Below are 16,689 nucleotides of genomic sequence, written 5' to 3' on the forward strand. Positions count from 1 at the left end.
CCAGGTAATTTGGGTCCGAAAAGATTGCACAGTGAAAACAATCCCCCGTCCTCCTGCACACCTCGATTCCTCCATCGCGATGCCGTTCACACCATGTCCTGGAAACTACAAACACTTTTTGTTTTTTTTGCATCCACAAACTCTTTGATTTCTCGCATTGCTGCAACAACGCTCTACAGATCTGTGACAGTGTAGGGTCTGCATATACTCTCCTTCAGTTATCGTTATAAAACATTTACCAAATCCAGCAAAGAGAGCGCCAGAACACTCAGGTGTAAATACTCCACCCGAGATTCACAACGTTTTGGAAGATCTGTGTGAGGAGTGTTCTTCTCTGTCTGCGGTTAAATCTGAGAGTCCAGGTTTGTATCCTCAAGTCGCCTCATCATTGGAAAGGCCCCGATCCAAAACTCTTATCCCACTGGGAACACTGGTGCTCCAACTGGTCCAGCAGTTTGTCCACCGAGTCCTCTTTGTTCTCCAGCTTCAGGTACCGTCTCCCGCCGCCCAGGTCTAACCGGGGCCAGCTGCGGTGTGTGCGCTCCTCTGTGGCTCCCACGACCTGCGGGGGGATGTTCACGCAAACCTGCGACCCCGTCTCTCGCCTCGTGACTCCACCCTCCTCCTCCCGCCGTGGAGTTTGCCGTCCTTCTGTTTGGCGCTCTCTCGTCTGGAGGAAGTAAGGTTTAGTCCTGTAGCTCATACTGTGACAGCGCCTCGGATGGGCAGCTGGGACCTCCACCTCCTCCAGCCCCAGCGTGGACATGGAGCTGGCCGACAGGAGGCAGTTGTTGAGTTTGACGTAGTTGGGCGGCAGCGGCTGGAAGCCGGCGCTGTCCTCCTGCTCAGCTCCAACCTGTGCGTTAAAGTCCGTCTGACTGGAATTACAAGAGTCCGAGTGGGAGGAGTGGAGGGAGGGCGTGGTCTCGGAGTCCTGGTGGTGGAGTACAGCCTGCTGGTAGACACCCTCTATGCCGTCCTCTTGGTCTACGGGGGTTCTGGTCTGCAGCAGGGGCTCGGAGCTGGTCATCTGCTGCAGACACAGGATGTTGAGGTGGGCTGCAGGTAAACTGCTCACCCACTGGTAGTGTTTGGCCATGGAGTTAGCCGCGGCGATCTCCGTCAGGTCGGCTGAGGGCACCGCCGCCGACACAGAGCAGATCACGCTCCGCATCTGAGCCAGCAGCATCTGGGTCTCTCTGTCCCGGTTCTCGTACAGGACCGTGTTGGCACATATGAGGATGAAGAGCCCCACCCCCATGATGACCGGGCCCAGCAGCTTCATCCTCTCACTGTGGATGAGGCTCGCCGTGGAGAGGAGGCCTTTCGCTCCCACAGTCCAGCCAGAACTCTGCGATTCAGAGATCCCCTCCGCGGCAGCAGACCCCATGAGGGATGACCTGGATATACGGTAGGGCCAGTATCCCGCCACAGCCAGAGCCGTCCCCACCACCACCACAATGATCCCCAGCACCAGGAAGGCTCCGGGCATCGAGCGCATACGGAGCTTTCCACGGACCCCCCGCGCCTTCTTCTTCCTGCCTCGTAAGGTGAAGCGACGCTTCCGTTTGCAGGAAGGTGAAGCTGTTACACCTTCAGCCTTCTGGGTCTTCATGGCAGCTCGTCAGTCCAGATCTCCTGGTTTCAAGGACTGTAGGGCAGAGAAAACATCAAGAGTTATTGCATGAACAGCTGCTTTCACACATGCACTCCTATAAGTCAGATTTGTCATTTTCACGTGTCCGTCGTAGTGTGCAGTCTGTGGGCAGGCGATGTCTCATTGGTTTGCAGAGTGTGGCTAATATTAGCAATGCTAACACGGCAAGTCTTCAGCCCTCCTTGTAGGTTAACGTCCACATTGTTCAAGCCGATATGCCACTTTAACTTGAGACAGCCTAAATACAACTTCATCTCCAAACTTAAAATGCTGCTAACGCACAGCTACAACAACAGGCTAACCGATCACTGTGCTAGCTTACATCAAGCTAGTAGAGCTCGGAGAGAAGCTCCATTAACTCGCCCTGACTAGTCTGTGCAGGTTGAACACAAAAAATAGACGCACATCGTGAGCCAACATGTAAACATATATATAATAAATGACGAGTAATTCTGGCGCCCAATAGCAAGGAGGGTGTTTAACCATCTAGTTGGCTAGTGGTGCACGTCTCTCGTAGTGATGCTTTTTAAATATCCTAAGATGGGAGGTGACGCTATAATGACAGTATTGATGCTTCATGAACTCACAGGATCAACTGAAGAGCAAAAAGAGTACAAAGCGCCTTCAGTTCGTTCAGGAAGATTTCACAAATCGCTCACTGGTTGCAGGATTAAAAACGCCACTCCTCTTGCTCACACTCGTTTGCTGCTAACTTTCCTGATGCATTCATCTCAATCCAACTTCAAAATATGACTTTTAGCTGTCATGCTTGCAGTCCAAGTATTGTTATAATACTTTCAGAGTGTCGAGCAGGCGTGAACACATCACACGTTAAAGCAACATAACGAGACCAGATGTGTTGTCAAAACGTCCTGGCACGTTCACACCATTAACTTATGAACGTTTATGGTTTTTAAAGACATGAATAATATTCTGTCCTAACTTTGTGACAGAATCAGGATGAGGAGGAGATGGAGATGGATCTTTTTGTTTTTTAATACTCTAAATTTGCTGTTGGTGCAACTAAATATTTTCCTGCTGAAATGCATCCTATCTGTCATCATGGCAGAGTAACACTTCACACATGGACGCCTGGAATTCAGACTTATTTATCCCTGTTTTAACTCACTCTGGCCCCCCATTAGTCGGCGCTTGTTTACCACACAGACTCCTTTTTCACCGTTAATCACCCCTGAATCGGTTCCAAACCTCCGTGTCTGTGGGGAGCTTGTAAATCCAACGAGGTACAAAACAAAAGTAGTGAAACACTCACACATGTGCCGCTCTCCCCGAGCTCTCACACACTCATAAACAAAGCAGAGATGGAAAAAGTGCTTCAAACACTCTTGACTGTAATGAGTGAGAGAGCTACTCCGGGGCCGTTAAGTGATTTCACTCCCCTTATTGTCTGACGCTCTCAGAGAAGTCATTCCTCCCTCCGCCTTATATAAATGTTTATGTTCACATTCAGAATCAAAGACGCCTTCGCTGCAGCGTTGGCGCTTTGGGCTAAATAACATGTTCTCAAACTTTTCCACAGAAGAGAAAAAAAACCTCCAAGCAAGTCAAGGAAAACTACAACGGTTAGAAAGAACACCTTGTTAGCATCAGGAGTTTCATCTTTTCGCCTGTTTGTGGAGATTTCTCACGTGTTGCTAAAATGACATCTGGTGTCGGCATAGCGAACGAGCTCGCTGTGTGTGGTATCAGTTTGCATGCTACATGCTTGTCCCTACACACATAAACTCTATATAAATAAATAAATACACTCCTTCCAATTTACATCGTCCTCTGTGGTCACACACATCTCCCCTGCAGAGTTTCCACATGCTGGGAAATCCACTTTGATAAAATCAAGTTTGCAATCCAGCGATGAGAGCACGCTTAGAATTTCAGCCACAACAAAGATATCCAAAGGAGAGAGAGATCTATTTAAAGCTAAGCAGAAAGTAGTCAAATCTCATCTGCAAAAATGTCAGTGAGCTGATGTTATTCATGACATCGCTGATTCTGATTGGCCGTTCGTGCATACCAACAGTCTGCTATCTCTGTCAGACAATCACTGTCGAGAATCTGACACCATGAGGCAGCAAAACTCGATCTGGTGCAGCCGATGAACGCAGACCTGGTTACCGTCTAACTCCTTCAGGGTTAGTGAGGATTGTTCGCTGGGATAAAATCAGAGACATTGGGACGCTTTTGAACATCTGTCGTCTTTATGCCATGAATACAAACAAAGTCACACACATGAAACATTTCCTCAGAGAGGGAGACTGTGTTATAGTCCGAGGAGGGAAGGCCTTTGTTTAAAACATGAAGCTGATTGGAGCAGCACATTTTATTATTGATTTAGGGCGGTTTCACACGAGGGACCCGGTCCTGGATTAGCCTGAAGTCCAGATCATTTGATGAACAATTAAACACAAGCGAGGTGAAGAGGTGATCTCAGTCAGAGCATAAGACAACCAAGAACTTATCTTATTAGTCTGTGTACATAAATACAAATACAGGAAAGCTGAATCAAATACATGTCAGGGCCCCTGAGAGGCCCGGTGAGGCCCCCCTCTGAAGAGGTCAACAAACAGTTCTCGGGACCTTTTGAAGAGCGAAATGTCCACAGGAGACTATCTGAGATCTAAACACCAGGCGAACCTTTTCTCCATCTGTATTCACACCGCCATGGTACCTACTCTGAAGCAGGAGCCAAAGAGGTTCCTCTAAACCGGCCTCGTTCAGTTCCTGCGGTGCAGAATCACTAAAAAAAGAGAGCGGGTTCCTACAGTTCCTAGAACTACGAAAAAGTTCCTGCGGTCCGAAAACGCCCTATATCAACGTTTGCACATTGAAGAAGTGACCAATGGCATCCTGCCTCTGATCAGCTGACTGAAGTCAAATTGGTCCTGGCATTACTTTGGACAGTTTGACATTATTGACCCGAGAATTCAGATCAGCGAGCTCCACACACAAACATTAATATCACACGATCAATGATCCGTTATGAGAGCTTTAAAATAAAAAGATGTTTGATGGCTAAAAGTTAAGATGGCCCGTGCCATGTCCAGGGGCCCCACCATGCAGCTGGGCCCCACCATGCAGCTGGGCCCCACCATGCAGCTGGGCCCCCTGGAAGCATCCTGTAGCCTCTTTTCATGATTGTGTAAAAAAAAATTTTTTTAAAAAAAGTTGTAAATATTTATGTACGTTTTACAAAATGACCCCGACTAAAGGTCAAACCTCAAACCGCGCTTTTATCTGGGATTTAACCTCGTCTCAGGACCGAATCATAACACAGCCGTCTCCGTGACAACGTAGCAGACTCCATCTGCTCGTCACATCAGGGAGTGGCTGACAAATCACAACCACCTGTCAACCGTCACGTCACAGCCCGGTATCTTCTGATCTGCATGGAAACAACCAAAACAACCAACGCTTCCAAACCGTCGTCCACAAACCGACCTCTGACGTCATGGTGGTTACATCCAGCTCTTATTAAAAGTCTGTTTGTGCCTTTAAATTCTTCATCATGTCTCAAACACTTTGGTGATACATTCAGAACCAAAAACTTGAATTAATAAACAATTTTAATAGTTTAAAAAGATGACGAGTGAGAGTTCAGTGGATCCAACATTTGGTGTGTGTGACGAATGAACTTCTCTTTAATGAGCGAACAAAGATGTCACCTTGATCTGTGAGAGCTCAGGATTCACATTCAGACATTTTACAGACCAAAGCTATTCATCTGTTTACAAAAGACAGAAAATCCAACCAACTGTGGATTTTAACAGCATCCTAAATGTCTGACTCTTTATTATTCATATGCCGCTCAGATAAACCTGTTTTCTTGTCTGATGTGAAGTCTGAGCTGTGAACTCGTCTCATACCTGCAGTCACTCTTCACTCCCATCCACAGTTACAGTTGTGCCGAGACGCTGCATTATTCACTCAGCACTGTGCCAGTGATCTGCTCTCTTCCTTTTGCTGTTATGACTGCAGCAACACAAACATGTTCAGTGGAGAGGAGCTGATCCACAGCACACTGCCTCCACCAGCTCTGACACACACAACTTCACCTCCTGCTGCAGGAGCCGAGAGCCTCCTCGGAGCTGCAGGACTCCGTTCACCACACACACATCACTTCTTTGCGTTATCCTGCATGAAACAGGACGCCTGTGTACAGTCAGTGTGTTCGAGCCCCTTCGTCACCGTCATCATCATCATCATCATCATCATGCCCTTCTGCCGTTTGCAGCCAGCAGAGGAAACAGCTGGGCTGCAGCCACAAGTTGTGCTTCATGATGTGAACAGACTGATGTATGCTATGATTACCTGACGGCCCGGTGAGGTGGGCGGAGATAAAAACACATCAACAATTCATCTGATTCTCTGTGATGAAAAATGCAACACAATAAATCGAGATGATTCTCACAAAAAAAGGGTCTTAAATCATCTTAATTAAAGGTTAGTCTATTAAAAAAATACTGCAATCAACAGGAATAAAGCGTTTACCTTAGAGATGGAAAGCCGTGCCAAGCCGTGCCGGACTATCTCCCCTAAAGCAGTGTCTGCTGTGTGGAGGCTCCAGACAGACAGGACCGAGTCTGACCGGCCGAGCTGCTGCATTCCTCTACGGCAACACAGCTGCAGCTCACCGTGCGCCGAGACAACACAGAACCAGCACCGAGGACCGGAATGACGCGTTTACTCAGCTCATCCAGCTGCAGAACTGAGCCGGACCAGAGAGAGGGAGAGCGAGAGACCCGGACCAGGAGGAGAAGACAGAGAGGGGGGGACCTTGAGAGGAGAAGGACTAAGAACCAGACAGAGACTGAGACAGAGAGAGAGAGAATCCTCCAGGTTCTGATCTCCTAAATCCAGCAGCTGGTCACTTCTGGAAACTTGCCGGGATTTTTTCTCGCCTCCTGTTGCGACTTGTTTTCTACTTTGAAGACGCAGAACCTCCAGATTATTCCAGATGAAGCGTCTCCATCACAATCCAGCTGTTGAAACCTCTGCTGGCACCACGAAAAAGCTCTGCAGCTCCTCCAATCCGTCAGACAGAAACCCTCCTCTCTTCTCATGCGCAGCAGGAGAGTCCAGCGCGTCGCCGCTGCGCTCCGGAGTGTGTGTGTGTGTGTGCGGCCTCTCCACACGGAGCAACACGGTCAAATCATGAGCAGGCAACTAATCCCACCCACTGTTCAGCCTGTTCTTATAAAAGTGCAGGAGACAGGGGCGGCTGCAACCCTTCAGAGAAAGACCCACTGAAGAGGAAGCCTCTTGTTTTTTTCCAAATATCTTAACTGCATTCTTCACCGTGTCCTCTAGGGGGCGACTCAGTCTGACTGTAGACATCGATGATAAAATAGTCCGACTTCAAAGGGGATTCATTCCCTCAGTGATCATTTTCCTGACGAATTTAAGATCACGTTAAATGTTAAGTCTTTTTTCGAGACATCACGATCAAAATATAACGATGCACATCCATCCGTTCATCCAGATAGAGCCAAGGAGTCAAACTGCTGAATTCAAGGCGTTAGTGTCTCTGTCCACTTCTTATCGACCGTCTTGAGACCAGACCAAGAGATAAACACCTGGTGTTCAAAAATGAAGCCAATGCACGTTTGAAAAAAACCCCCCAAAAAACTGCAGTTCATCGAGTGTCCACTTGAGGCTTCCTCCAGAAGTCAAATAATCAAACAATCATGGACGATGCAAAACACGAGTCGTTTTCACATCTGCACTCCTGAAATTTTCTGGAACATTTTCGACAGCCTGTTTTCTGAAATCTTCCTGAGTTGCTTGTTCAAGTGTTCAGCTCGCAGCAGGAAGCGATCCTTCACACAGGACGGGTACAAAGAGAAGAACAAACTGTTTCAGTACGTGTGCCTTCACATCGATTGCATGCATACTGCCATCGTGCACATCGACAGAATATAAATTCATTCCTGCTCGCTCGGGGTGAATATTCCTTCATATATACCGCTGACATCTTACACACGAATGTAACGTAGATTTTCAGGAGTTTTATGAGAGTGTGAAAGCACCGAAGGACTTTGTCTAAATAAATGACGTCACCAGGAGGTTTCTGAAGAGACAATTGAAAGTGGTGTCACAAACTCACTTCTGATGAATCTCACTAAAGTCAAAGAGATGGATCTTAAAGCACATATAGATAAAACTCGACCACACCCATAATGCAGATTCATGAATAACTCTTATCCTTCAAAAAGTCAAATGAGTTTTTTATAAAATCACCCAGTACAGTTTTTACTGATAAAGAAATACATATTTAGACTAAAATCGTCTTTTATACGAGGGCTGTGAGGATGTTTATTTATTCTGTATAAATGAACATTTCAGTGTGTGTCTCACTTCCGGTGTGTTTGCAGACAGCCTCAAGTGGACAATTATAGGAACTGCAGTTTTGTTTTTTGTTTTTTTACAATTCCAGCTCTATCTGCCTGGTGCTCGCACATACAAAGAGTTTGACTTTGACTGACTGCGCTCTGTGAGAACAAAAAGTTTAACAGTAATTATCACACAAAAAGGAATATGTAGACGTCTGCATGAGACAACAGTGACGTGGTGGGAAGAGCTAAAGATGCTGAAACAAACATGCTCACATATTTTTTTTACAGCCTGGTACTGTAAACACTGTTTGGGTATCAATAGCTCATTCTTTTTTTTCTTTTGGTAAAGACTGGACATGGTTGATATTTTCAGGGAGTCATGAGCTTTGATTTTTATCAAGCCTAAGAGTTATTCATAATTTTATAATAAGGGGAGTGACGCCACCCTAGAACAAGATTATTTATACTTACCATGATGTGTAAATCAATTATCTCTCTCTTAAAAGTGCAAAATGAAATCAAATGAGCCTGGAGACAAGCCCTCAGTGTCCCTATCACTGGCTGCAGTCATCACTGAACGTGGGTTCAAAACAGAGAAAACTGACGTGGCTCTTTGTCTCCACCTGGTGGACACTGAGGGAGGTCACATTTACTTGATTTTAAAACAACGTGTTACTGTCAATCTCTGATTTGTCTGAGAGTTTGTTAAAGTGAAATGAGACATTCAAAGAAGCGAAAATGTTCCCTTAATTTACATCACTGAAACTACAGAGAAACAATAAAGGCCACTATCTACGGAGAGCCTGAAGGTACAAAATAGCACGAGGTTAATTTATGATTATTAAAAAAAACGGTATTAATTTCAGAACTTAACTGATTGTGATGTACTAACAGCCCCTGTTTGAACACATTGAACCGAGGTTTCAAACCGGGTTTTTGTTTTAAAATATCTGTATTTATGAATTTTAAAGAGTTAAGTTAAATTAAACCATTAAGGACATGCTCTAATTTTACATTTTCCACAAAAAAAATGCGAATACCAATTTATTTCACCGTCATGGGCGGAAGAAAATCTAAAAAAAAAAAAAAAGATAGGCAGTGAATTGTTTTTTCAGACAAACAAAACACTGTCGGAGCTTCTTCAGTCCGGTGGGTGGCAGTGTCGCGTCATCGACCTCCACGCACAAACGAAGAAGAACGAACCGGAAGTCGTAGCATTCGCAGACGCAGAGCGAGCCTGTGGACGGTCAACATTTCTCTCCGGTTTTCACTTTAATTCATCAAAACGTCGTACGCAATGAGGTAATATAACAGTGAAACATGGTTTAAATGTAATGACGGCGCGTTGTTTGATTCAGTCTGTGTTGTGCTTGTTATTAATAATGTAGCCTGGTGTTAGCAAGAAGCTAACCCGGTGCATCGTTAGGGGGATGGGGGGTATAAAATTAACAGATTTATTAATTAGTTTAACTAATTAAATGTATTAAAGGTGTCCTCTCATGCAGGAGATGTTTTTAACTGTTTGTATTGAAATAATAAATGTGTTAAATCAGGTATGAGGAGCTAAAGTGAGCTAACACTGTGAATGAAAACCAGCTGAGCTTGTTGACTCACACAGGGGTCCAACACACAGTGTGTGTGTGTGTGAGAGTGTGAGATCAGTCCTGACATGTTTGTGGGTCTCTGTGTGCAGAGGGGACCGCGGCAGGGGCCGAGGAGGCCGCTTCGGGTCCCGAGGAGGACTGGTGCAGGGGTGAGTCCAGATCCAGGTTTTCACTCAGATGTGTTTACTAAAGGATGTGAGGACTCTCTCACCTCCTTGTTTATCTTCTAAAATGAGACAGTAGTTCTTTGAGGAGGTGATTGGAGCTTCTCATTAAATGCTGCATCATGTTGGTTGTGTTTTTTTTGTGTCTTCTTCAACTATTATCACACAGTGTTTGTCTCCTGTTTTCTTCTCTCCTCTTTTTCATTTTCTGTCTTGAATCCCAAATGTTTCCACCCCTCTGATTTAAAAGACGCTTAAAAATCTTCCTCTGCAGCTGCTGATGCTCATCACATTATAGTGATTCATTATACAGAGTGCTGATGTGACCTTTGACACATTTGAATGGATTTACCACAGTTCATCTTTACATCCCTCATATTCACTGTCACTCCTGAACCATGAAACACTGCTTCACGTTGGCTCTTTGTAGGTTATATATAAACAGAGAGTGCGGCTCTTTTTAAATAAAGATCACGTTTGTGAGTTGGTGCCAAACAAATAAAGATTGATTGATTTCTACGTCTCTGCAGATTCTAGTGCACAATAACATTCAGACCAGTTTTCTGTTTAAAATGACCAATATACTCTCTCAATTAAAAATGATCAATATACTCTTTCAATAAAAAGAAATTAGTGACATCAAGGACTTGTAGAAAGAAAATGTATTTCGTGATGGTTTGCAAAGAATTCACAAAATCAATTCATGAAACTTCAAGAGCAAAAATAAATCTTTGTTAGCAAATTCAGTGGCGCAGAGTCGAGTCGCCTCGTGTTTTAGTGAAAATAAATGGTGGATCTTTTTATTCCCACTAAAGTTCGATCTCCCTGTCGATGCTTCCTGTTAGATTTATGAGCCTCTTTTTTTTCATTCCTGTTCAGGTATCGTCCGTTTGTTCCACACATCCCGTTCGACTTTTATGTGGTGAGTAAAAAGCTAACTTCAGTCAGACCTTTGGTTCGTCTTTAGCTGAGCTGTGTACAGAGGAGGGGTCCACGTTTGATCTGAATCAGACTGTCCTTTATCGCAGTGCGAGATGGCGTTCCCCAGAGTGAAGCCTGCGCCCGATGAGTCGGCGTTCAGCGAGTGTCTGCTGAAGAGAAACCAGGACCTGAGCCCCACGCCCGCCGAGCAGGTCGGTCCTGACGACACGCACTGACCATCAGTCTCGTGTTCACGTCTCCGTTCACTCACAGGATCTCCGTTTGTTTTTGTTTTTAGTCGTCCATCTTGTCTCTGGTCACAAAGATCAACAACGTCATCGACAACCTGATCGTCGCTCCCGGAAACTTTGAAGTGGTGAGTTGTTTTCTTCTCTCCGCACGCTCTGAATGAATATAATAAACTGTACTGAGTGTGACATCATCGGGGTCAGAGGTCGACGAAACATCTGCAGTCTGTTAGTTTTCATTCATGCTGTGAAAATCATCAGTAGCTTCAGTCATCTTTGAGCTGAACATGAGAACACTTTGTCTCTACGCAGCAAATAGAAGAGGTGCGTCAGGTGGGCTCCTACAAGAAGGGCACCATGACAACGGGACACAACGTGGCCGACCTGGTCGTGATCCTGAAGATCCTCCCGACACGTGAGTGACATGGCGGCCGATCCCAACTCTTACTCACTCTTACAATTCATTCTTCTTTTTTAATCAGTATCCTCTGACTCAGTTCCATGTAATGATTTGAATGTAGACTGCAGTACCTGTTTTAAACACCAGGGGGTCAGAGTTACATACCGCTCCTTTAACACTCCAGCAGACGATGTAATTAATACAGAACTTATTTAGAGCTCGTTGTTATGAAGTCTGAATGTTTAATGATAGGAGGAGGAGGAGGATGAGGATGGGGAGGATAATGAGGAGCATGGTGAGGATGATGAGGATGGTGATGATGATGGGGAGGATGGTGAGGATGATGGGGAGGATGATGATGATGGTGTGTTTATGTTTCACAGTGGAGGCCGTAGCTGCTCTGGGGAACAAAGTGGTGGACACTCTTCGCACACAGGATCCAACTGAAGGTAGTCAGGGAGTCGTATTATTCCCCGTCAGCTCCCAGCGAGCATCACGTCGACCTCTGTAATGTCAAACCTGTTTGTGTCGTCAGTTCTCTCCATGCTGACCAACGAGACGGGCTTCGAGATCAGCTCAGCCGACGCTACAGTCAAGATCCTCATCACCACCGTCCCCCCAAACCTGCGCAAGCTGGACCCCGAGCTGCACTGTAAGAGAGCCCCGCCTCCAACGCCCCCCCCCCCCCTTCTAAAAGGAGTTATGAATTACAACGCAGCATAATTAAGCACAAATTTGTTTTCAGTCAAATCTAAACGATTTTCTTCTTCTTTTCTTCAGTGGACATAAAAGTTCTGCAGAGCGCCCTCGCTGCCATCCGTCACGCCCGCTGGTTTGAGGAGAACGCCTCTCAGTCGACGTAAGGCTCTTTTAGCTGCTGTGTGTTGATCGTTGTGACAAACTCACCTGAATGTGTCGCGTGGTGTTCAGGGTCAAAGTGCTGATCCGCCTGCTGAAGGACCTGAGGCTGCGTTTCCCCGGCTTTGAACCCCTCACTCCCTGGATCCTGGACCTGCTGGTGAGACCGCGCGCCGCCGTCAGAGCTGCGACTGAGCGTTCCTCACAGCCTTTAACGCCTCGCTCCCTTTGTGTGATGTGTTCAGGGTCACTTTGCGGTGATGAACAACCCGTCCCGCCAGCCTCTGTCCCTGAACGTGGCGTACAGACGCTGCCTGCAGATGCTGGCCGCCGGTCTCTTCCTCCCCGGCTCGGTTGGAATCACCGACCCGTGTGAGAGCGGGAACTTCAGGGTGCACACGGTCATGACGCTGGAGCAGCAGGTAGGCCTGACTCCGCCCCCCTTTACTGCAGGACCCACAGAGAGTCTGGACCAACCGGCTGTTTGAGTCTTCTCCTAATGTTTCATGATGTGTGTGTGTGTGTGTGTGTGTGCAGGACATGGTGTGCTTCACGGCTCAGACTCTGGTCAGGGTCCTGTCTCACGGCGGTTACAGGAAGATCCTCGGCCTGGAGGGAGACGCCAGCTGTAAGAACTCTTTCACGATGGCTGTCGGGGACTTTGGGGCTTTTTACGCCTTTTATTGGACGGCGTGTGTCGAGTCAGAATCAAACCCGAGGGGCTGAACTAACCACTAGGCCAACCGCACCATTATCGTCAAACGGCGCTGTAACCAGGCTAGAATCTGAAACGGCGTGATATTGGCGTCCCCGTTTGTGAACGAGAGGAAGTGTGTGAGCACACGGCGAGGTCTTCAGGCAAACGCACACACAGCGCTGCGGCCTTTTCCTCCCATTCGGCCTCTTTTACAACGCCTAATGGCGGATCAGGGCGTAGCGACCTCGCTCACATCCGTGTGCTGCACGTAGCATTTTCAAGTCACTTTGTAGCCGTGTTGTTTGAACGCAACATTCAGACTCGTAACGTTTGTTTGTTTGTTTGTTGCAGACTTGGCGACGGAGATGTCCACGTGGGACGGCGTGATCGTGACTCCGTCAGAGAAAGCCTACGAGAAACCTCCAGAGAGGAAGGAGGAGGAGGACGAGGCTCTGGAGGAGGGCGGCGACGGAGAGGACGAGAGCATGGAGACGCAGGAGTGACGCCGCCATCGAGCTCAGGTTAGAGCGGCCGCACGCCTCCCGCCATCGCCGCCATCCGTGTAACGCTTTAACCCTTTTAACCTCCGTGGTCTGCTCCTTTTCCACAGAGACTGTTTGGAGTTTTATTTAAGGAGCCGTGAAGTCTGAACCAGCAGCAGAAACTCAGAAACCAGCGGCCTCGCTACTTCCTGTCCGATTTTTAATGTTTTGTTTTTACTTCGTGTTTGTAACAGGTGACATCCTCAGTAAACCTTTTTTTAAGTTAGCCTCAGTGTTTTCATTCTTTCTGCACACACACGCACACACACACACGCACACACACACGCCAAAAAAGAAGCTACCATGTTTGAAGCTGTGACAGGAAGTTAAAGTTTTTATTTGACGTCTGGTTAAAACAGAAACACGTTTACAGCTTCTTAGAATCAGCTCAACAAGCTTCATGAAGAGTTTCTCGTGGAGGCGTTCAGGACACGTCAGTAACGTGGGATAAAAATAAACTTTCAGCGAGATGGAAATCAACGTCAGGCTGGAATATAAAAAGCTTCATTACAGACATGATGACTGTTCTGTTCAGGTCCAGTTCTGTTAACGGCAGGTGAAGGTGTGTGCGAGGCCACCTCATGTTTAAGCTGCAGGAGACGACTGTGAAGAAAAGATCTCTGGATCATGAGATCAGAAAAAACAAACCCATGATTAGCAGTTTGAGCCGTGCTGTGACGCTGAGTTAGTAAAGGTCAGTGTTCAGACTAAAGCTCCTTTTACACTCAGTCAGTCCTCTTTGTGATCTGTAGCTCACAAAGAGGACTGTCTGACTTCTTACTGTCATTCATCCTGTCGACGACAGTTAAGAGATTTTACTGCAGGACAGAAAGCGTTTTTTTTTTAAATGTCACTTTTTCAGGGGATTTAAAGTCCTGCAGCTTTTCACAATCTGATCAGACTGATTCCAGCCATCGTCGTCCTCGTGTGTTCACGGCTTCAGTTTGAGCCAGGGGTGGACGAGAGTGAGGATGCCGAGCACGGAGGAGGTGAGTCCGCAGAGCCCCACAAACCCAGACCCTGTGCTGTAAATCCCGAGCCGGTCCAGAGGGATGAAGATGTCGCAGCTGTTCTTCAGCAGGTCCAGGAGCAGCGGCGGGTTGCTGTACAGCACCGTCACCAGCAGGCGGAGCTGTCTGCGGAGCCCCGCCAACATGACAGGCTGAGCGGCGTGAGTGACGGGTGAGGAGGAGGAAGAGGAGGACAACTGGTCGGCAGGCAGGGAGGCAGAGCTGGGGTGAGGGTGCTTGGACGCTCTGTGGCGCTCTTCACAATCGATGAGGAGGCGGAGCTCGTACAAGTCTCGAGTCAGGTTCAGGATCAGAGAGAAGAGGTAATACCTGCACGGATCAAACACAGGAAGTGAAGGAGAAACTGAGTAAAGACTTCGGACTTGTTGCAGTGCAGAAGAATCCTCACCTGAAGGACCTCTCACTCCACTTCTTCTGGTCCAGGTTGGAGATGATTCCCGTCTTGCCCGCCCACAGGACGTTATCGCAGGCGAAGTACATGGCTCTGTTCAGGTGGCTGATGGTGAGGCAGAGTCTCAGCACGCTGTCCGACAGGTGGATCGCCCTCTTCGCCGACTCCACAGCCTCCACGGAGTTTCCCAGGCGCAGCACTGCGGGGACACGAACACACGCGTGATCAGTGAGAAAGCCCGGAGCTCTGACGTGTCACTGACCAGCTGCACTCACACTTCCTGCTCAGGCTCATGTGCGCCTCCAGCTGAGCGACGGTCTTATGAAGGTCAGCCGCCGCTCCTCCTTTCTGCAGAGTGTATCCAAGCAGAGTGCACGCATACTGAGCCGCCCTGTGAGACAACAGCACACAAGATCAAACAGAGGACACACAACAACAACACAAAGACAACAAAGACACAACAACAACAAAGACAACTAAACGAAGACACCACAACACAAAGACAACAAAACAAAGAAACAAAGACAACAACAAAACACAGACACGACAACAACACAGACAACAAAACAAAAACAACAAAGACAAAGACAACAACACAAAGACAACAACAAAGACAACAAAACACAGACACGACAACAACACAGACAACAAAACAAAAACAACAAAGACAAAGACAACAACACAAAGACAACAAAGACAACAAAACACAGACGACAACAACACAAAGACACAACAAAACAAAGACCCAACATTTCTGAATCCATTGAAAATATTTGTTTACCAAAAAATCCACTCCTTGGTAGAAATTTGGCCACGCCCACTTATGTACATTTACAGTATCTTAATGTTGATTTTAATATCTTGAACACGAGTTAAAAACTGTTCTGCACCACATTGTCTAATGTGTGAGGGTCTCTCAGTCTACTGTCCTCAAAGTTGGGATTGGGACCCCCTGGGGGCCACGAGATGCTTTCCATCACCAAATACAAAAGCTGAATGACACAAAATTGCATCCATATAAAATTGCTTTTTTCCCCCTTTTTTTTTAAACTCTCTGCTTCTTTAATTTAAATATTTTTGAATGTTCTTCTTTGCTTTCATTGGACTGGTTTAGGTCTTGTTTGATGAACTTAAGTTAAGGGACATTTGGCCTTTAATTAGATGAGATGTGATGAGATTTACAGTATATGTCGTTGCTTTCTTGTGATTACTTGGTGTTTATGTAACTTTGTTTACTTGTTTACCTGCAGAGGGACTACAGGTGGAAACGAACCTGTCAGCATATTTACATTTATGTGCACTGTCACTATTTAAATAAATACACTGAAATTAATTTAAAGTTAGAAGTTTACAGCAGAATAGAACTCTTAAGATATATATATTTTTTTTTAAAAGGTAACATCCCACCATCACCTCGCGCGCGGTTTACCTGTGCTAACAGAGACACACAGAGCTTTAGCTGTACACTGTAGCTGCTGTGCTTGTTGATAAAGGTGTGAATATTACCTGATGACTCGCTCCTTGGCTTGACTTTGGGCGTTAAAGCGAACCCAGGAGTCCATCCTGACTTCTTCTTCTCGGCCTGTAGTTTCACTCACTGCTAGCTAGCAGCTCGCTCCTCCGCGTTGCTATGGCGACAGTGATATGGAGCGGATTCCAAACCAGCAGTGTGAAGAGTTTAAATTTACAAAAAGGAGATTATAAATGTGTTTCAAACATCGCTGTCCTCATATGCACCAAACAAACCACTCTTCTTCTTCTTCCACTAGTTCCCCCACTTACCTTCTTCTTCTTCTTCTTCCAGGTTTATTGGCGGTTAGGTAAAC

The 16,689-nt window shown here is 46.5% G+C and overlaps 3 protein-coding genes across 3 annotated transcripts; 1 reads left to right on the top strand and 2 right to left on the bottom strand.

The window, feature by feature from the left end:
* Window positions 1–368: 368 nt before the first annotated feature.
* Window positions 369–6,884, bottom strand: tmem200b (transmembrane protein 200B). Its single transcript, XM_079368298.1, has 2 exons — window positions 6,164–6,884; window positions 369–1,651 (listed from the first exon to the last, which is right to left on the bottom strand). Exon 2 carries the CDS (start codon window positions 1,613–1,615, stop codon window positions 386–388), a length of 1,230 nt encoding a protein of 409 aa, XP_079224424.1. The 5' UTR covers window positions 1,616–1,651; window positions 6,164–6,884; the 3' UTR covers window positions 369–385.
* Window positions 6,885–9,158: 2,274 nt separating this feature from the next.
* Window positions 9,159–13,667, top strand: ilf2 (interleukin enhancer binding factor 2). The gene is made up of 14 exons (XM_079368485.1): window positions 9,159–9,309; window positions 9,701–9,760; window positions 10,655–10,697; window positions 10,804–10,908; window positions 10,995–11,072; window positions 11,257–11,359; window positions 11,728–11,793; window positions 11,880–11,996; window positions 12,125–12,203; window positions 12,275–12,362; window positions 12,448–12,624; window positions 12,740–12,830; window positions 13,251–13,420; window positions 13,510–13,667. Exons 1-13 carry the CDS (start codon window positions 9,305–9,307, stop codon window positions 13,400–13,402), a joined length of 1,164 nt encoding a protein of 387 aa, XP_079224611.1. The 5' UTR covers window positions 9,159–9,304; the 3' UTR covers window positions 13,403–13,420; window positions 13,510–13,667.
* Window positions 13,668–13,762: 95 nt separating this feature from the next.
* Window positions 13,763–16,647, bottom strand: pex11b (peroxisomal biogenesis factor 11 beta). The gene is made up of 4 exons (XM_079368488.1): window positions 16,370–16,647; window positions 15,139–15,254; window positions 14,861–15,062; window positions 13,763–14,781 (listed from the first exon to the last, which is right to left on the bottom strand). The coding sequence occupies exons 1-4, from the start codon at window positions 16,423–16,425 to the stop codon at window positions 14,373–14,375; spliced, it is 783 nt and encodes a 260-aa protein (XP_079224614.1). The 5' UTR covers window positions 16,426–16,647; the 3' UTR covers window positions 13,763–14,372.
* Between the last annotated feature and the right edge of the window lie 42 nt (window positions 16,648–16,689).

This window comes from Symphodus melops (assembly GCF_947650265.1).
Source record: "Symphodus melops genome assembly, chromosome: 18".
NCBI classification, from domain to species: Eukaryota; Metazoa; Chordata; class Actinopteri; order Labriformes; family Labridae; genus Symphodus; species Symphodus melops.

Coding starts and splice junctions, on each gene's coding strand:
- tmem200b (XM_079368298.1), bottom strand. CDS start 1,615: ATGAAGACCCAGAAGGCTGAAGGTGTAACAGCTTCACCTTCCTGCAAA.
- ilf2 (XM_079368485.1), top strand. Junction 12,625..12,739: donor TCATGACGCTGGAGCAGCAG/GTAGGCCTGACT, acceptor GTGTGTGTGCAG/GACATGGTGTGCTTCACGGC. Junction 12,831..13,250: donor CCTGGAGGGAGACGCCAGCT/GTAAGAACTCTT, acceptor TGTTTGTTGCAG/ACTTGGCGACGGAGATGTCC.
- pex11b (XM_079368488.1), bottom strand. CDS start 16,425: ATGGACTCCTGGGTTCGCTTTAACGCCCAAAGTCAAGCCAAGGAGCGA. Junction 15,063..15,138: donor CATGAGCCTGAGCAGGAAGT/GTGAGTGCAGCT, acceptor GTGTCCCCGCAG/TGCTGCGCCTGGGAAACTCC. Junction 14,782..14,860: donor TGGAGTGAGAGGTCCTTCAG/GTGAGGATTCTT, acceptor TGATCCGTGCAG/GTATTACCTCTTCTCTCTGA.